Source organism: Lachnellula hyalina (genome assembly GCF_007821495.1).
Source record: "Lachnellula hyalina strain CBS 185.66 chromosome Unknown contig00002, whole genome shotgun sequence".
Taxonomy (NCBI): domain Eukaryota; kingdom Fungi; phylum Ascomycota; class Leotiomycetes; order Helotiales; family Lachnaceae; genus Lachnellula; species Lachnellula hyalina.
The window spans coordinates 333185-351267 of NW_022157116.1; the positions used below are offsets into that span (position 1 = coordinate 333185).

General features: G+C 46.8%; 3 protein-coding genes across 3 annotated transcripts; all 3 read right to left on the bottom strand.

Moving 5' to 3' along the window:
• Positions 1-20: 20 nt before the first annotated feature.
• LHYA1_G000264 (Fasciclin-like arabinogalactan protein) lies at positions 21-1625 on the bottom strand (the record flags this gene model as incomplete). The annotated part of the gene is made up of 4 exons (XM_031145257.1): positions 21-785; positions 844-1137; positions 1190-1237; positions 1479-1625. 4 exons carry the CDS (start codon positions 1623-1625, stop codon positions 21-23), a joined length of 1254 nt encoding a protein of 417 aa, XP_031009806.1.
• Positions 1626-3764: 2139 nt separating this feature from the next.
• On the bottom strand, positions 3765-6704 carry LHYA1_G000265 (uncharacterized protein; the record flags this gene model as incomplete). Its single annotated transcript, XM_031145258.1, has 6 exons — positions 3765-4906; positions 4963-5155; positions 5190-5288; positions 5337-5344; positions 5398-6286; positions 6333-6704. The coding sequence occupies 6 exons, from the start codon at positions 6702-6704 to the stop codon at positions 3765-3767; spliced, it is 2703 nt and encodes a 900-aa protein (XP_031009807.1).
• A 5448-nt stretch (positions 6705-12152) lies between these two features.
• On the bottom strand, positions 12153-13609 carry BGBP (Beta-1,3-glucan-binding protein; the record flags this gene model as incomplete). Its single annotated transcript, XM_031145259.1, has 2 exons — positions 12153-13095; positions 13152-13609. The coding sequence occupies 2 exons, from the start codon at positions 13607-13609 to the stop codon at positions 12153-12155; spliced, it is 1401 nt and encodes a 466-aa protein (XP_031009808.1).
• Positions 13610-18083: the final 4474 nt, after the last annotated feature.

Sequence of the window (18083 nt, forward strand, 5' to 3'; positions counted from 1 at the left end):
TAGTACGTATCGTCAAACTCCTAGATCATCATAACCGCTCCTCCTAGAGCAACCATCAAGCCCGCAGCATGGAAGCCCGTCTCTCTCGCCATAGCCGCCGCCATCGCCTTACTACTGCTCGTTTTAACGCTCGAGCTCTTGGAGCCCGCACCGCTCGTCGTTTTCGTACCTGCGCCTCCTGTCACGGACCCACTACCACTGGTGACAGAGCTCGAGGTCACGGGACAGCTGGACGTGCAAGGGATGGCGGTTGTGAAGGGCAGCGTGCTATATGAAGATGCGGATGCGAACACGGCGCCTTGTTGTGCAATCGCTGGGTTTGGTTGCGCACCTGGGCCTTGCGGGTTCAGCACGTTGTCGATTACGTGGATGACGCCGTTGGCGCAGAGGAGGTCTGCTTGGATGATGGCCGCCGAGTTGACGTACACGTTGTTGCCGCTGTGGAGGATGGTGACGTTTCCTCCTTGTTGGGTCGAGAACTTTGTGCCATTGGTCAGGTCGGTTGAGTAGGCTACTTGGCCAGGGAGAAGATGATAGTCAAGGACGCTGCCGAGCGCCTCGACGGTCATGTTTGCGATGGCGGGACCCAGATTTTGGAAAGCGTTGTTGTTGGGTATAAATATTGTGCTGTTTGCGGCGGTCGAGAAGTTTTCTAGCTTCTTCGACTGGTAGAGGGCGCCCTCGAAGGATGTAAGATTGAAGGGAATGAGGGTTCCGGTAAGGTTTGATGGAGGGATCAACAGAGAGTCGATAACCTGAACTACTCCACCTGTGAATTTAAGGTCCTAGCACTTGTCAGCTATCGGATTCTTGGCCAGACAAGGGGTTTTGGAAAACACTCACTGCTTGTGTCAATGTACATCTGTTTCCCAGCCCGCTAACAAACACCACCACATCACCAGATTGCTTAACATTCTGCACCCTCTGTCCCCCACTGACATTGCTGTATGCCTCATTCGTCAACAAGGTTGGGATGAATACGGAATCGCCAGGATTTAGTTCAGCAGCTGTCCGTGACCCTTCCAAAAGATGATACTCCAGGACATTCGTGATAACATCTTGGTCGTTGTCGCTGAACGCTTTATTGAGCTCAGTGTAGGGAATTTTATTAAAGGCATCATTGTTCGGTGCGAGAATCTAGCCAAGTTCAATCAGTTCCAGATACTGTAAAAAGGATTAGGATACCTACCGTAACTCCTTGAGTTGATGGTAATTGCAATAAAATTTGAGGATATTTCTGTTAGGTGACAAGTCAGTTTCTACTCTTGCAATATTCCAATTCCGCACGCAGTTGTCGGCCAAAGTAGACCAGAACACAACAAATATTGGGTCCCAAACGATCTACCAGCTCGTGAGACCATATCGGAAGCTTATCCAGAATCATTGAAATTACGGTATCTGTACAGATGAGAGCTGCGGTCCCATTTCTGTCCAACTCCAACTCACAACAGTTTCGCCAGTAACAACACTATACGTACCTGAATCAAGCCGTAAAAAGTTGTCAGGTTCTTTTGCCCCGAGAGCAAAGTGCCTAGGTCCGTCAATGAGCCCGTTTGCGCATTCGTCCCAGCCACGGCGAGTGCAAAAGCCGCCACGGCAACATGCCTCCAACTCTGGCTTCTCATTTCAGAGGGATCTCTCGGCAGGAGGAAATAGGTATAGGTATTGGAAAGAAGGTTGAAAAGGAAGATTGAGCAGTAGCGAGAGAAAATAAATAGCGACAGGAATGGATGCAATTACCGAATCCAGAAACAAGCAAAACGAGCATGGACAGCGAGCGAGAGTACTTAGGATTATGATGGAGAGGAGGAATAGATGCAGCTTCACAAGCGCCATGAGGGATACTTTTCACTCCTAGCTTCGGAGCTACCATGTAGACGTTGACCTGGCATAAACCGCTGAGAGAGGCAGGGGTCGTATTCATGGGTGTAGGTGGTTTACGGAGGGTATTCCTAGGACATGCATAGGGTTGGTGAGGAAGGGGGCAGAGAACGGGCAGGGCTACTCGAGTAGTTAGAGCAAGCTAATTGTAGCTGCTAGCAGGGTTTCATGCACACCACACAACCCTGCCCACACTACTAACTGCCACGCCACGGCTCGCGAAACTGGCCCGTGAGCGAAACGGGAATCCCTCCCTCCTTGTGGAGATCTTCCGCTTCCGCAAAAGGATACGAGGTTGAGCTACTGTACGGTACAGAAAATAAGCCAGCCAACAATCTAACCTCACTGCTGGTATTTACCGCCTCGTGCAAGAATCAATATATCAAATCAATCTTCACCATTTGCAACACATCGTGCAACTACTGTAGGTATGCATATCTACATGCCGTTAATTACTTCCCTTATAGTAGCTTTCCAGTGGTTCCCACCAGAACGGACCAAATATCTGCGCGCTGTACTGGACTCCGTAATCGTAAACAGTATACACCTGCATGTAAGCCATGTCCGCATCGTATCGCATTGCATTGCATATCATATCTATATATCGGCAAGTCTGCATGTCTCCATGCCCTCCCTCTTACCAGCAATCATTTTCTATCATAACCAACGCAACGCAACGCAAAGTAAACTTCTTTCTTTCTCGTGCATTACCTTACATTACATTACATTGCGTTCGTTTGTTCGTTCGTTCAGCTGTAACAAATGCTAAGAGGTGGAGATAAGGTTTGTGCATAAAAAGTTCGGGCTTTCTTTTCGTCGTTTCACGTACGTGAACTCATGTATACAGTATATAGTAATCCTCCCGGTAATTATGATTTTCAATTACAAAGTACAGTACAGTACACAAATTAAAGCAGTCGGCTTTATTATATCAGTAGATCTAGACTATAGTATACATGTATTCATGAAAACAAAACACTCCGGTTTCATCTCCGCCCCTCTCACGCACGCGAGACCACATCTACATCCCACATTGCTGAATATAATGTGGGGATGGATGGATGGATGGATAGATAGAGAAAGAGGATTGTTGAAAAAAATGTGAAAAAGTCTTTCCTTTGATGCATGAACCAGCAGAAAGATATTGACTGGTTCATGCATCAATCCACTTGAGAATCAAGTGCCACGGAAACACGTTTCTATCAGCCGCAAGGATAGGATACCGCCTCGGTGTGACCTGTCTTGCGAGATTTATGTCGTGTCGTGTCGTACGGAGTATTGAGGTGAGATGTCTCAGCCCTCGACCGTTTCGGTTCCTCCTTTGCGATCAATGTAAGTCTTACATGTTTCGAGGACCCACGTGCCACGCCGCTGCCATGTCACATCTAAGTTATAGGGCTTGTAGGGAGACTCAAGATTATTGTGTACGGTATTAATTTTATACTGTATAGTGATTATATAATTAAGGAAAATCGTAAGCCTCTCGGATCTCGGATCATAGATCAGAAAGAGGTGGGAAAATACGGACCAGACATCCCCATCTACAAATGTCCAAGCCTGGAAGTTCGTGAAATTCCTTTGATCAGTACCGTCTATATCCCAAACTCCGTCGAAAGAAATGAGTGTGTATAATGGTATGAAGTATGCCCAGAGAGCAAAAACCAGCATGCTTGCTTGGATTACTCACAATATCTTGCCTTGTTGAATGTATCTTCCTCGCATCAAATCCAAATCCCACCCAAATCGGCAGCACTAATGAATTTTCCCTGTCACCCACCATTAACAATTAACTCAAGTCGTATATCCTAATTAGCAGATCTCCATATACAGATCCCGAGTCCGCATTGAAATGCAAAAATCTCCAATTTATTGGTGCGATGTGTTTACCAAGAGAAGGTCATCAAGGCTGGGTTCAGTGCGAGCGGCAAAAGCAAATGGCTGACCGTGACAGTCGCCATGGGGAGAATGGCGATGAAGTCCTTGATTTGCCAGTCGTAAGGTACAAACGGCGCAGTGGCGAGGACGATCATGCCAACAATTCCGACGATAGAAAAGATCATGGAGAACTTGAACTTCTTCAAAACTTTGGGAACTTCAATGAAGAAATTACTGAATTCGGCTTCCTTTGAAGTAGAACCCCAGGTCATATTAATCTCAAACATGTGCGCAAGCAAAGCTTGCGATACATGCAGAGAAAGACCACCCAAGAATATTGCCAGCATGATGGTCCATTTGAAGTTTTCGAAGAGCGCATAGCCAAGACTCCTCTCGCCAGTTCTATATCTCAGGACGGCAAGAGCAATGTTTCCGAGACCATTGAACACGATGATAATAGAGAACCACACTTTCCATGAGTCCACGTAATATTTGTCCAAATAACCGTTGAACCAACCGACGGCGAAGTAATTGGCAGTTGTCATGATCCAGGCAGCGCCAATAGCGTAATAAGTTCCAATATAGGAGATGATGGTGATTTTGGATGTAAATCGGATGTTGGAGAACAAAAACCTGCGGAACAGAGGGGTAAATGGACCCTTGTAAATCCATTTGCGGATTGGGTAGAACAGAAGCTCATTACAACCGTAGGCATATTTCTCCCAGCGAGCCAATTCATCGTACACTGTAAGCGACACTCCCTCTTTAAATCCATCTCCAGCCCAGGCCGCTAGACGGATTGTGTAGCCATTGACTTGAAGACGGAGAGACATATCGAAATCTTCGGACACGTGGGACTCGGACCAGAACTTTTCGTATCCATCTTCATCCTCATAGGAGATCTGTTGAATAGCGGACCACCGGAGTATAGCATTATGGCCGACGAAGGGCGCAACATCTCCGTTAGCAACAGTGTATCGGATCGCAGAATAGATCAGGTTTGTGAAGAAGGTGATGCCGTTTTCAAAGTAAGTGTTGACGACTTGCATAACACCAGATGAAAATTGCATGATACCAACTTCGGGCGACTGCTCCATTTCAGAACAGGCATCTAAGAGACAATCGGCAGGGACACGGGTGTCAGAATCAACTGCATTTTATTAGCGCCTGAACTGTAAAATCGTAGGCCTAATAGTTTTAACATACTCAACAAGATGTAGTCTCCAACACGAATGTTACCATCAGCCCAGGCACGACCATTCCCTTCGAGCGCTTCCTTCAAACATCGTTCGTAGGCTTGGGCCTCGTCTGCCTGAGTCCAGTCGCCTGGTCGTTGAATTAAAGCTAACCTCTCTTCCACCATGCATGAAATGTGAAGCGCAAAATTCATATTTGAAGCCTATTTGGGAAAAGATTGTCAGTATTCAGCTTACACAATTAACGTCTAGTGGAGGGTCGTCTCGTAGATTCATAGGCAAGAGCCAAGCCACTGATGACGAACGTGTCGCCGCTAGGCTTGGAACATATTTCCCCTACAACATGCCGACGCATTGAAATATAAAGTATCGGTCGCAACTTACTTTCTTGACTGTTACATCATATTAGTGATATATTTTAGCGGTATTCGCGACCTTGACTTACATTTGCCTCTTCTGACGAAGTTGTCACCGTGCTTGGGTCTTGCCACCCATCCAATGCTGTGATCAGCATAGAATTCAATTCTAGCGCGGCGATCCTCCTCATCTAAAAGCTGGAGACCATCATCGTTCACGAACATGTTCGCAGATCCGCCCTGCAATTCATAGGTAGAGATTGCCTGTTTGATGGACTTGACAGTTGGTGCAATGACGGAGCTTAGACCCTCTTTGTACACAGGACATTGGATTGTGATGTGCGGGAGACTTGCGCGCTGGATGCGGGGAGGAGCTCGCGCAGAGTAGAATTTGGAGTTGACGGTGAGTTGTCGCACAGGACCAAACAATTGAGCCAAACAACCAATAATAACCTGACCGAAGAACAGGGTGAAGAAGATCTGCACCGGCGTCAAAGCAAGCAGCGCCAGGCGTATCATTGTTCCATCGGTCGATACCTCAATGGCGAGTTGTCGAAAACCGGCACCCAGTGATGCCATGATTAATATGAGAGTGAGGGCCACCAACACAGTGTTTTGCAAGTGCAATGCACGCTTCTCGGGGAGGACTTCTCCGCTCTCCTCATCGATCTCATAAACCGCAATGTTAGGATCCTTCTTCTCTTCTTCTTCAGTTTCGCCAGTCTTCCAGACCAGCTCCATCAATTCTGATTCGATAGCCTTGGCACGTTGGACGAGATGTAATGCCTCGTCATCCCAAACTACCAATAAAGCTTCCGAGGCTACAAAGGCGGCGAATTGATGTTTCCTGGCTCGTGGAAGATCTTCAATTGTTGGCAGAATTTGAATCCGGAGGCCATTTAGAAGGGGGACGTCGACAGCATCAGGTGACCACTGAAGAAACGTTTTGATGACTCTTGAGTTCACTGTCATCGCGCACTGTACTTGTTAGTGTGAACTCTGAATCCGGGATCAGAATTATTACCTGGACGTTTAGTGCTGCACAAGCGACAGCAAAGGATGAGGTGCCTAATTGTGGCGGACAAGCCATGTATGTGTTTTTTGACTTCCTCAGGAGAACACCCTCTATTTCTCCACTACCATCGCTAACCCAGAGGTGTGCACATTGTTGTTGGTACATGTAGTTCACCATAACCTCATGCTTGATATCGTCAAGAAACTGGGAACTCTGGGTCGATCTGTTGGACATTGAATTCCTCGACGAGCCAAATCTCGACTGTGGCGGTTGAAGTTCCATGCCATAACCCGGCTGTGGTGAGGTCGAGGCAGGAGGCTTTTCCGAGATCTCTGCGGGCGGCGCAGGCCTCTTCGTTTTGAAATAACTTCCTAAGCCCATAGCGATGGTATTCTTGCTTTACAAATAAAAGATGAATCAGTCAACGAGACAGCGTCTCGAGGAATGGCTGATATTTCTGAAACCCAGGGCGGGGAGAAGTGTCTTGAGCGAGTGGTTGCAGGCGAGGAAAGATATTACAAGTAATTCATGTGTAGAAGAACACCTTAAAGGTCAGGACTGACAGTAAGTTAGTAATACAACATGGTGAGGTTAGTCGGGTGCTCCTACATGAAGTTGTGTCAGGAGAGGCCGACTCTTCTCAACAATAACGAGAGATGGATGCGGACAGCTTGGATTGGACGATTCTTGACAACGAGCGTGAGGTGTGCGAGGTAGGTCAAGGGTGTATATGGAAGAGAAACGACTCGAGCTGAGCTTGAAGCCCGACCTATATTTTGCGGATGAGAAATGGGGGATGGCGGTAAAGCTTCTAAAGCAAGTATTGGCTTGCACTTGTCGGTGTCAATGAATGGCGCCTCTTTCTGCGTGTAGGTTGAGGGTAGCGCAGGCAAGGCGTGCCGTGCCTGGAAAGGCCTTTTGTTCGTGTACCTCTAGCAAAGCACACGACGGAGAGGAGGGCTGGGCCTCGTGGGGACCGAAGGGGGGGCATGCAAGATGGACAAGGACAAGGAGTGAGCAGAGAGGGTACTGTACACAAGTTCCCAGCCAGCGACTAGCCAGTGTCAATGTGGACGGGCCTTTTCCTCGAGCAAATGACAAATGTGCGTGTGGCTACCTACTGCAAGAGCAAGATGCGATTTAGCGAACACGAGGGAGAAACAAGAAACAGCTGTGGGTTGAAAAAAGACAGTGGGGAGAAGAGGCTCGAGCTGGATATGGACATGGTGGCGGATACAATACCATTCACTCCTTCCCTGTTGGAGGGCGGTGGTTGAAGGATAATGCCAGAAGAGGAGACTCTAATGGCCCAACACGTGCAACGTCTTCGTTCACCATTTTCCGACATTCATCTACCCAGGTAAGTTCCTAGTCTCGCAGCCTGGATTGCTGGCTGTACGGCTCCCTGTAGTGCTAACGGATTGACAGAGATACCTAAGGCAAGGAAAGTACCTAGGTATATTCTCGTATGAGTCGTATCGAACCCATCAAGCTGACTGACATGCAACACACAAACCAACTGCACGAGTCTTGAATAGCCGCAGCCATGGTATACTCCAAAAATACCCCTGGGCCATCTCTGATACCTCGTATTCAAATAGGCCCTGTCCCTGCGCTACGTTGCGATACCTTCCTTACCTTAAGCTTTCACAAAATAGGATGCGGAGGCGGAGGCGGAGGTTAGATGCGCGCTACGCTGTTTAAACTATTTCTCCCCTCAGGTGGCGCTGGATCATGTCGCCATGTGAGATCTGCACTAGCAGGGGGCCGGATTAAAGGTTGCCCAATGAGGCAGTTGTGGCTTGGCACCTCTCCTTAGCTTCCGTGTCTTAGACGGGATCCCTCCGTACGCACGCGATAAAGTGCTGATATCCACCCGGTCGCTTGGAGAATACTCGTAGATCGAAGTACTGAAACGAGTGGCGGTATTGCCGAAGTATTGAGTCTAGCAGGCGTTTGCGAACTGCCTTGTTTAGACCGCAGCTTCGCAGCTTATCAAGTTTTGCAAGGTAAATCTGACCGTCCACCAATCAGGGTAGGTACATGGGTATTTTTACTATAATTTTCCCGTATATTTTCCCTTACTAGTCTGGGAACTTGGAAGGTTGGCAGAGACCGTCGGAACTCTGAAATCCTTTTATCACGAATTGAGTTTGCTTGGAAACTCATGGTCATCATTATACTAGCTTTGTGCAATACAATAATGCGGAAATGAAAACAAGGTGATCTCTATTATTGCCTGAAGAATATAATAGGTATCCCTCTTTGGACAATTAATACATGCTACACAATACACAGTCCGATGCTCATAATATAAGATCAGGTGATACTGATACTCTGGCTTCAAGCTCTACCACCATTGTACCGAGAGACTTGCAAATTCCATACATCGACCTAATGTTGAAAGTATACAAAGTGCTTATCAAGGGCTTCTTGTTAGATCTTTATTTAGGATTCCTAGTTTTCAAGTACACTCGTGTCGAAATGCTTTCCAATCATACTTTTTACAGGAAACGCTCAATGTGGGAACCCCCTATAGCTTTCGCGGGAGTCGGCATCCTGCCGTACTCTCATCTCGTCTTATAACGCCGAAATGGTTCCTAAAACACAAATCGCTCCGTTTTTAATGTTTTGTACGCAATTTAAAGACAATTCCGTAAGGCAGTATTTTCCATCCTTTTTGATTTAAATATGACGTCATTAGGACCAGACCTTACCGTACGAGAAGCAAAAGATAAAGCCTTCCGTGCATTAACTCGCTCGTCACGAGACTCGGCGTTGTGAGATCAGAGGTATCACAGCGACTTGTGCATTATCATATGCAATGTGACATGAATTATTATTTTTGTCCAACAACCTTAAGGCGCACGCGAGCGGCACGAGAGTTGGAGCTAAGGCTCCAACTGCAGCTCATGCATGCTGTGCTGTCAAATACGAACTTTGCATTTGCATATGATGCAAATAGCAAAAGCGCAGGCTGGAAACGCAGCTGTACATGTACCGTACGCCTTCAGACGGCTTGCACGGAAGCAAGATTTCTATCACTTATAGTAGTAGATTTCCTCCTATTTCTATCTACTAGGTACCTTATGGACTTCCCGAATGCTCGGATTGTGGGGCCTTTATAGGTAGAGCGTTGGGCATCGGCCCGCAATGCTACCACCGAGAAGATATTTAGATTCCCGAGATGTCGGAACACAGGCATGTTTCAATGGCCGGCTTATCCATTGCAAAAGTTGAACCGAGCCCCAGCCCCAGCCACCAACCTGCATGTGTGAAACAACGCTTTCCACCTTCATATCGAAACAGTAGTGCCAAGTGTGAGGATTGTAAGCAATCGCTTTTCAAAACCTCACCTGCATCCTGTCAGAAAAGAAGTCCAGATTACGGCAAAGAACCCCACGTCTCGGGCATTCTGTAGAAAGTACGGAGTACGGACTCCACATTTCTATGCAAAAACAGTAAACACAATATATTGCTCACCGCATCTATACCTAGTTGTACAAAGACGTGAGCCGGGGTCTTTCTGCATTACCTGTCAGCCCTACTGACATTCTTGGACTTCTTCTGCGAACCATCTGCATGTCTCACTTCTTTCTCACGTTGCACAATACCTATCTTCTGCAGCGTTTCAACCCTCCTATCCAGCCACAAAATTGACCACTGGAGTGGAGTGCATGCCTTATTTTTCTGGAAGGATTGGAGTGGAGAGATGAAAGTACACTGGTGGAGAGCTATAAAAGTGGGGTTGGAAGGCTTCCAAGAGAGAGAAAAACAGCTGGATAGGAGAGTAAAAGTGGAGTGGAAAGATAGAAACCAAAAGACGCTAAATAGGGTAATTAGAGGAAACCCGCCTGAAAATAGGGGTAATAATCTTAATTTAAGGATAGATGAGGATATATTACTAGAGTGGATGGATGTGGCGAGCTCTCCACTCTCCTATCCTAGTTGGCAGGATAGGAGATCTGATTCGTTGATCTTCTACTTGCTTCCGTATTGCCATATATAACGCTGTTACACCCGAGACCACGTTGTATCTTCAGCCTTCAACGGCCCGAGCCCATGCATGCCATGTATCCTAACATCACACCCCATGGGCAAAACCTCTAGAAAATCCAAGATATTCTGCTTCTGGCACATATGCTACTATAAACAACCTTGGCAACGTACATCAAAATCATTTGGAAGAGAAGTGAAGTGCTGAAAAACCACCTTGCATAATGTGGCGTCCCGACCTACAACAAGCAGATAGAAAGGCTGCAATTAAAGAAATCCCCCGAATGTACAAAGCACAAAGTACAAAACGCCCCCATACCACAACACGCGCCCAACATGTACACAGAACTTCAATGTCACAGCGACAAACGCCTCCCGGAACCCCAACGTGCCGTTTCAGGTCCCTCAGCACCCACCCACCACCCAGTACTGCCACCACCTCTCATCCCGATCGAAGGACTCGGTGATAACGCTCGTTCGCTCGTATCCAGCTTCATCCTACCTACCATGGTAACAGGCATGCAGTACCTAGGTATAGTATAAATCGATCGGAAACATTGCATCCATCAATCAATCAGCCTCCGCCTCTTCCCAATTTGAAATGATATCAGAAATAAACAGACAAGAAGGCCAGCGTATACACGTCCTTCCACATCTATTTCCACCTCCTAATAATAGCGTCACCGTCAGCTGTGACTACAATACCTACCTAAGAAACCCATCAGAAAGACTCCGCCCGCCCGCCAACCAGCCTACCTAGGTACTGTAGCCTTGCGGCTCATTGAAAAAAATGGTTCAATAGTTCATGCCTAGCTATTAAATCGCAGACTGAGCGAGCGAGCGAGCGGAAGTTAGTTCTGAAGGTATGGTATGGCTGAATTTAGGTGGCTATACCATCACACTAACTACACTTACTACACTATCTGTGATTTCAGTCCCTGTAGAAAGCGTGAATGAATGAGTAAATAAATAAACGAAATCGTACCTAGTAGTGCTTGCTGCTCCAGTAATTAATTAATAACATGACAATACATGACAGGACATGACAGTAACAGAAAATATCCGTACGTATCCGCCCACTTTATTAGAGAAGAGCAGATTATAAAGAGCATTTGATAGGTATCTATGTATGGTACGTCCGCCTAATAGATAGATAAATACCTACCTACCTACTTTCATTTCATTTCATCGCCCAGCTCAAGACAGCCAGCCATGCCAGTCGGGTCCATGCATAGCATAGCATACCATCTTCATCTGTCTCCAAGCTTAAGTCGGGTGCGTACTGTACGTACGTGCGTGCGGTGTAGTGTAGTGCCACCGCATATTCAGCTTGTCCAGATAAGAACCCATACATACATACATGTGTTGGTATGACTAGCTAGCTAGCTAACGGGAAGCTGCAGATATCGTCTGAACGGGCGTTGCGTCGTTGTCGTGGATCCTTCGACCAAGAGAGATTTTCTCGGGAGAGTCGTGGTTAGATATGCATGCAATAGTGGCCGGTTACAGGGCTGTAATTAATCCGTAGACTAGAGTTAAGTTTTGGAAAGTAGGTAAGTAGGTAAAGACTGCAGATATTTTCGGATGTACTATTTATATTATTTTGTAGTGTGTAGCTGGTTATCTCCATCGATTGATGGATGGACGAGAGAGTGTGAGATTGTATCTCCGGAATGCAGATCGGCGCATCCGATATCTACAAACAGAAGATACATTAACGCGCCGTAAAACAGATCCGTCTAAACCCCCCTTCCTTAGCTTTCATCCATCCCCCTGCGCCTTTGTAAACATGACCAATTATAAACAATACCGTATTATGTATGAGCTCTCGTCTCAAGTAGCATCCTCATTGCCATCAACCTGCTTCCACATCTTCACACTGCTGATCTCCATCTGGCCAGCACCTGGCGCCGACCATGTTGGATACCATTGTTTCTGGGCATTCCAGAAATCATTCTTGGCTGTAAGGCTGTTGTCAACCCATGGCTTGCCGCTCTCACCATCCTTGAACCAACCGTTGGTGCCTCCTACGGCAACATTTAGGATCAGGTAAAACTCCTGGTCAAACGGCGTCTGGTCATGGCCAGTCTGACTCCAAGCATCGACCAAGCGCGTTCCATTGCTGTCGGCAGGGGGGAATGCGCCGCGCTTCCATAGAGGCTCGTCGAAATTCGTGTATAGGACTTGTAGGAGGTTGGTGTTGATGTATGTGAAGAGGTACTTCTGAGACCATTCGAGACCGAAGGTGTGTTCTTTGGCAGCATATGTGGTGTGTAGAGCGGCCCTTTTTACGTTGGTGCGCCACCAAGCATCATTCGCTGGGTCGGGTCCCCAATGTAGGGCCGAGGATACAATGTTGTTTCCGCCCTGCCCATAGCTGTGGTTGTTTCCTCGAGACTCCATGATATCGATTTCTCCAGACAATGGCCATGGACCGTAAGTGTCATTCATAGGCAGCATCCAAATAGCAGGCCATAACCAGTCACCAACCGGCATCTTGGCGGTAACCTCTACACGGCCATATTTGATTGATGCACCGGCCTTTGTGTTGATACGTCCAGACTTCACAGGCTGGATAATGGTACCGGCCGTTATATTTGTTATTGAGACACAGCTCTTCAGAGAGTTTGACGTACAAGTGCCATCGGATGTGAGGTTGATGACCGTGTTGGATTCGATGAGGGAGGCATCTTGAAGGGTAGGCTTGATGATGAGCTTGCCATCTTGAACGAAAACATTCTCGTCTGTCAGAGTTGTCTGCTCAAACTCGCCATTACTATGTAAGACTGTTAGTGTAGTCCTACTGGTGATCATACAAAAGAAGGAGCTTACCCAAACCCGCCAACTTCAGCTTCCTTTGTCCAGATGGCACTGTTGAGTCCTTCAGAGAAATTCTCGTCTAAGACTAGTTCGTACTTGTGGTGTACTACTGAATGGAGCCCATCATATACCAAGAAACCAGCCAGTGCAAAACCTATCGCCAGCCCTATCAACGGAATAATTGTAACCCATTTCTCCTTTGGATTTTTATTTGCTATCCACGGCTTCTCAACCTCTCCTTTCCTTACTCGTCTTGAATGGAAATATCTAGGGGGGTCTGGTCCTTCTCGCAAGGCCGACGAGGAAGCGGAGGATGATACCGGTCTGGAGGTGAATGGGGTGGAGAAAGGGTTGGCGGGGGGTGCTGGAAGTATTTCTTCACCGAAAGGGTCTCTGCTTTTGCTCTCTGGGGTCCCAGGACGCATTGGTGTTGTTGCGGTGGACACACCGGAGGCACCTCTATATTCCATGTTGTACTGTGTTCCTCAGGTTGGGGAGAAAGGCGAACGGAATTATATTAGGGATTAAACAGGAGTGTATATATGAAAGTAAACAATGGGCAACGGCAACTAAGGAAGAATCAACTTGGATGGAATTGGCAGCCTTGAAAACGAGAGTCGAGGTATAATGGTTGAAAGTGTGTGTTTGAGTGAATCCTTGGAAGTTGTGACATGCGGTATCGCAGGGTATATCAGTGAGTACCTGGGTGTACTCACTACTGTATGCTTGCAGTGCTGCACCCAGGGTACAGATAGCTGGGGGGCGGGGCGGGGCGAGAAGTAAACAGGCGAGACGCTAGTAGATGGGCCAGAGTCTTCAGCCCCCCGAGACACACATGGACCGCCGATTTCAGCGCATACTACTCGAGTACTGGGTACGATCCGGTTCGAATGCTTGACGACGATGTTAGCCTGAAGGATATCAGATACAGCTTCAAAACGTTGAAACTGATAAAGTGTAAGATAAGGTAGGTACATTGTGTGGCGATTGGGTTCAATAATGGGCTGCGGCGATGCGCCCCTGACCCGACAGTTCCCCAATCAACTTTCTGTACCTCTCTGTATTCTTCTACCTTATGCGCCGATAGGGGGTTTCCTGTCAGTCTGGCAGCTGTCTATGTGGCAATCAAGTTATCAGCTACTCCGTACATTCGCTCACAGCTTGGAGGTCAAGGGTGCATGTCTTGAGCGCCAAGGGACCAAGAAGGAAGGGACCTCCCGCGTCAGCCTGGAGCTTTGGGATATGCAGACCGACTGCTACTGCTCGGAGGTCAGTACATGAGGTACGCTGTACGGAGTATTTGAGGTATGTGCGGAAGGACAGTTATTGACACCGAAAAAGCATTGGTAGAACTTGTCACTCCTGCTCCTGCTCCTCCTGCTCCTCCTGCACGCAGCTTGTCCTACATTAATCTCTCCGCATGTGGACGGATTATAAGATCAGCAGGGTCATACTCGAGCAAAAGGCCATGCTCCGTATTTTGCAAAATGCCATGTTTCCTCGTGAAAGTGCATTGAGTTTGACGTTGGCTTTGGCTTTGGCTTTGGCTTTGATCCACTAAAAAGCCTCAAAGCCCAAACAGCCCTCTTTCCTTTCTAAGGCAGGCTCAAGGCCAATGATGCGAGCCATGCATGCTCGTAACTTTACTAGCTTCCTTCTGAACCTTGAAAAGTGGCTTGCCGCTAGCTACCCCTGTTGTGACCGTTGGGACAAGGATCAAAGATGACACTGTCGCCGACTTACCAGTAGTAATCTTACCTACCTAACTTGGGGTAAATAAATTAGATAAATTAAATAAATTAACTACCTGGTAGGTACCTAGCCGCACAACCAGCGGTTGCCGAGCAGGGCATTGAAGATCAACCTACCGAGTAAACCCGATGCTACAGTACTACTACTATACTCCGTACGGAACACCCTTTGCAAAGTCTATCGTACATGTACATATATCATAATTCAAGATCTAGTGTAAACTAAAGTAAAAAGCCTACTTCGTACCTTAGGAGCGAAATATGCTTTCTCGTTTCGACCGCGGGTCCAGTTCCAAATATACATTTCCAACAATTGTACGAGATGTGCAGTCATAGGGCCAATTTTAATCTATTTCCTGTTCAGATGCCTTGAAAGTTGGATCATCAGATTGAATGCATTTAATACTTCTACTCTATATATGATAGTAATACCGTTGCTCTGAGACAGGAAGCCAGGAGATTAATTACATATGATTCATTGGTTTCCAGGTTTTCTTCCCCAGTTGTTTCAAGTTCCAATCAACACAAGCCATCGTCACATGTCAAGCGGGACGTGCTCGTAGCGATGCGGGAGGACCCCACCATCACCGTCAATTCGGAGCTTCACATCCAGTCGTCCCGCTTTTCTATTTCCAAACATCTCGTGTATGTCGCCACGGCCAACGGTCGCAGATCGCTGCGACTCTATATCTGCAGCGAATGAGTGTGCACTATGCAGCTGCCAAACGCTTCTGTACTTCTGCGGGTCTATTGGTTTGGACTTTGGATGTCAGAGTCTGGGCTGCCAGGCTTGCAGACTTGCATACAAGTGTTTCCACTCACAAGTCCAAGAGCCTGGTTTGAGGCATTGGGGATATATGCAAATTCAAGGTAGGGATGGCCGTTGCAGCCGAGATCTGTCTATTCCTCCCGTGTCCTCAGAAACGATTCTCGCCGCTTCCGAGTATTTCATATGTGGCTGGTGGTGACAACAAGAGTATTGGAGACGGTGAAGCCAACGCAGAAATGTGTTTTCTATCTCTCATGTTCGGAAGCTGGAGATAGGAAGATCCACTCCACCCACTCTACATCTTTACTGCTACCTTTGCCTTGTTTTCGTATCTCATGTCAACTACCGACCTTGTTTTCGTATTTCATGTCAATCACGAATAGCGGGGTCCATGAACTCTCTTTAGCATGCAAAGACAAGCATACTTCGAGGACGGACACTTGCTGCTCACCTATGGGCATGAATTGATTCGCGCAGCCATTATTCAGGGCGTCCAATTTCTCGGATCAAAACTTGCAGCCCAGCGGGAACTCTTGTGTTATGTCATTTCCGTTGAGTTGACTCCCATCCACCTTCTCAGAGTTTAATCCTCAACGGACGGGAAGCTTTGAGGCGCAAGCAGCATCCCAGTTTTAGTTATGAAATCCAATAGTGCCAAACTTTGCGAGGTTTAGAAAGAACCCCTAACGTGGATCCTCAAGTTCCTGTGTCTTTAGTATCTCCTCTTAACGCACAATAGGAAAGATAAGGCATTTAGCAAGAATAAATCCTATGACATCTTTCTCCTCATGCCGTCATCTCATTCCTACCATCCCTTTCTTCTTGCGAGCTCGCATTCGAAAGCAGAGTAGCGTCTTCCAACAGAACGAGAATACTTCCGGATCTCTGATATAGCTCTGCCTGAACATCTGTTCTGATGCATCCTACTATCCAATGCGCTACCTCTGATGACTTTGATCAGGTGCATCTCCATCCTATCTAAGCTATGCTAAGGCTATTGTTCTTCCGGGCAAAAGTTTTCTAGCTGTGGAGGCTTCGAGGAATGTGCTTCTGTTATTGTAGATCTGCGAATTCATGCACCAACAGTCGTCTGTATCTTTGACGTACTACTCGTCGTATTTTATTGTTCATGCAGAGTGTGTAGATGTCGTACCTAGTACCAACAGCAATTCATGCTCTACCTAGCTTTCTTCAATCACTCCGGTCCGCTAGTCGCGGACATCTGGCTATGCTTGCTCTTTCAGAGGGAAAGCAGCCCCTCCCCTTCACTAGTCGTACTCGACATGAGGGAGAGTACATAATTCACCGCTGGTATTCATATTGTTGAATTGAGGCTCATTGAAAAACTCAACGTTATTTTATAATACATCTACATCTCAAGCCCAGCTCCACGTGAGATAATAGTAGCTATAATGTTTTGCCATTAAAACCTCTACTGGCATTTGGGCTACGTTATATTTCACACATTCCAACCCACCTCTCCATCAAGTGAAGATCGGGATTTAATTTTGGGGGGGTGGGGGCATGAAAACAGTAAACCTACTTAGATGCGTCGAATTCCTTCGATCAGATGCTGTTATGACCCACGTTACTTTAAAGGATTGTTCTCAGATATCTGTAATATCTCCTAGTAAGATAAAGGGACGCGGAGTGTCCCTGCCTTGATGCTGTCAGCGATGATGCTGCGCCATCTATGACCGTCGTGACTTGGCAGATCCCAAGGACTAAAACCAAGATCTTGAATTATCAATTATAAAGCTATATATAAAGATTGCTGTCTTGGAATCCTAGTATATCTTGGGATGGGGTAGGAGCCAAGGATTAATATAGAGCGAGGCGATTTTCAAAGCACAGGCGATTCAGCAGCCTAGACCGTATTATCCTTTCTTCAGGATACTTAATAGCAAAGTTATAATCAATAGGAAGGCCAGGCTTTACTTCTAAGTGTGATATTACCTTCAACTTGCAAGACAAATGGACGTGATAATGCTTCATGGTTTTAACCTTACGCATCTTGTAGCTCGGCTATTTCCAGCAGCTGTATTTCATCGGTATATGAAGATATGAGAGAAACCTAGCGAGAGAACTTGGCTTTGTAGTTAGACATCTATACTGTATAATTGACTGATTGTACATACATACATACATACATACATACATACATTTCCAGGAATACATTAATATTATACATGAATCGCATGTGCATCGCGAGCGAGCAATCAAGCGGGGTAGCAGCAATGCTTCTTAAATGTTATAGTATGCGCGACCGGACAGCAATTGAAGGCGTAGTAGCATTTCGCCTGACGCAAAATTGCATCCTGGCCGAAAGTGGAAGGAAAGAGGGAGAGAATCGAAACCTAATGCAGCTTAGCTCCTAGTATAAACCCCCCATCCGCCGCCAAGGTTGTTTTCTTCCAACGATTT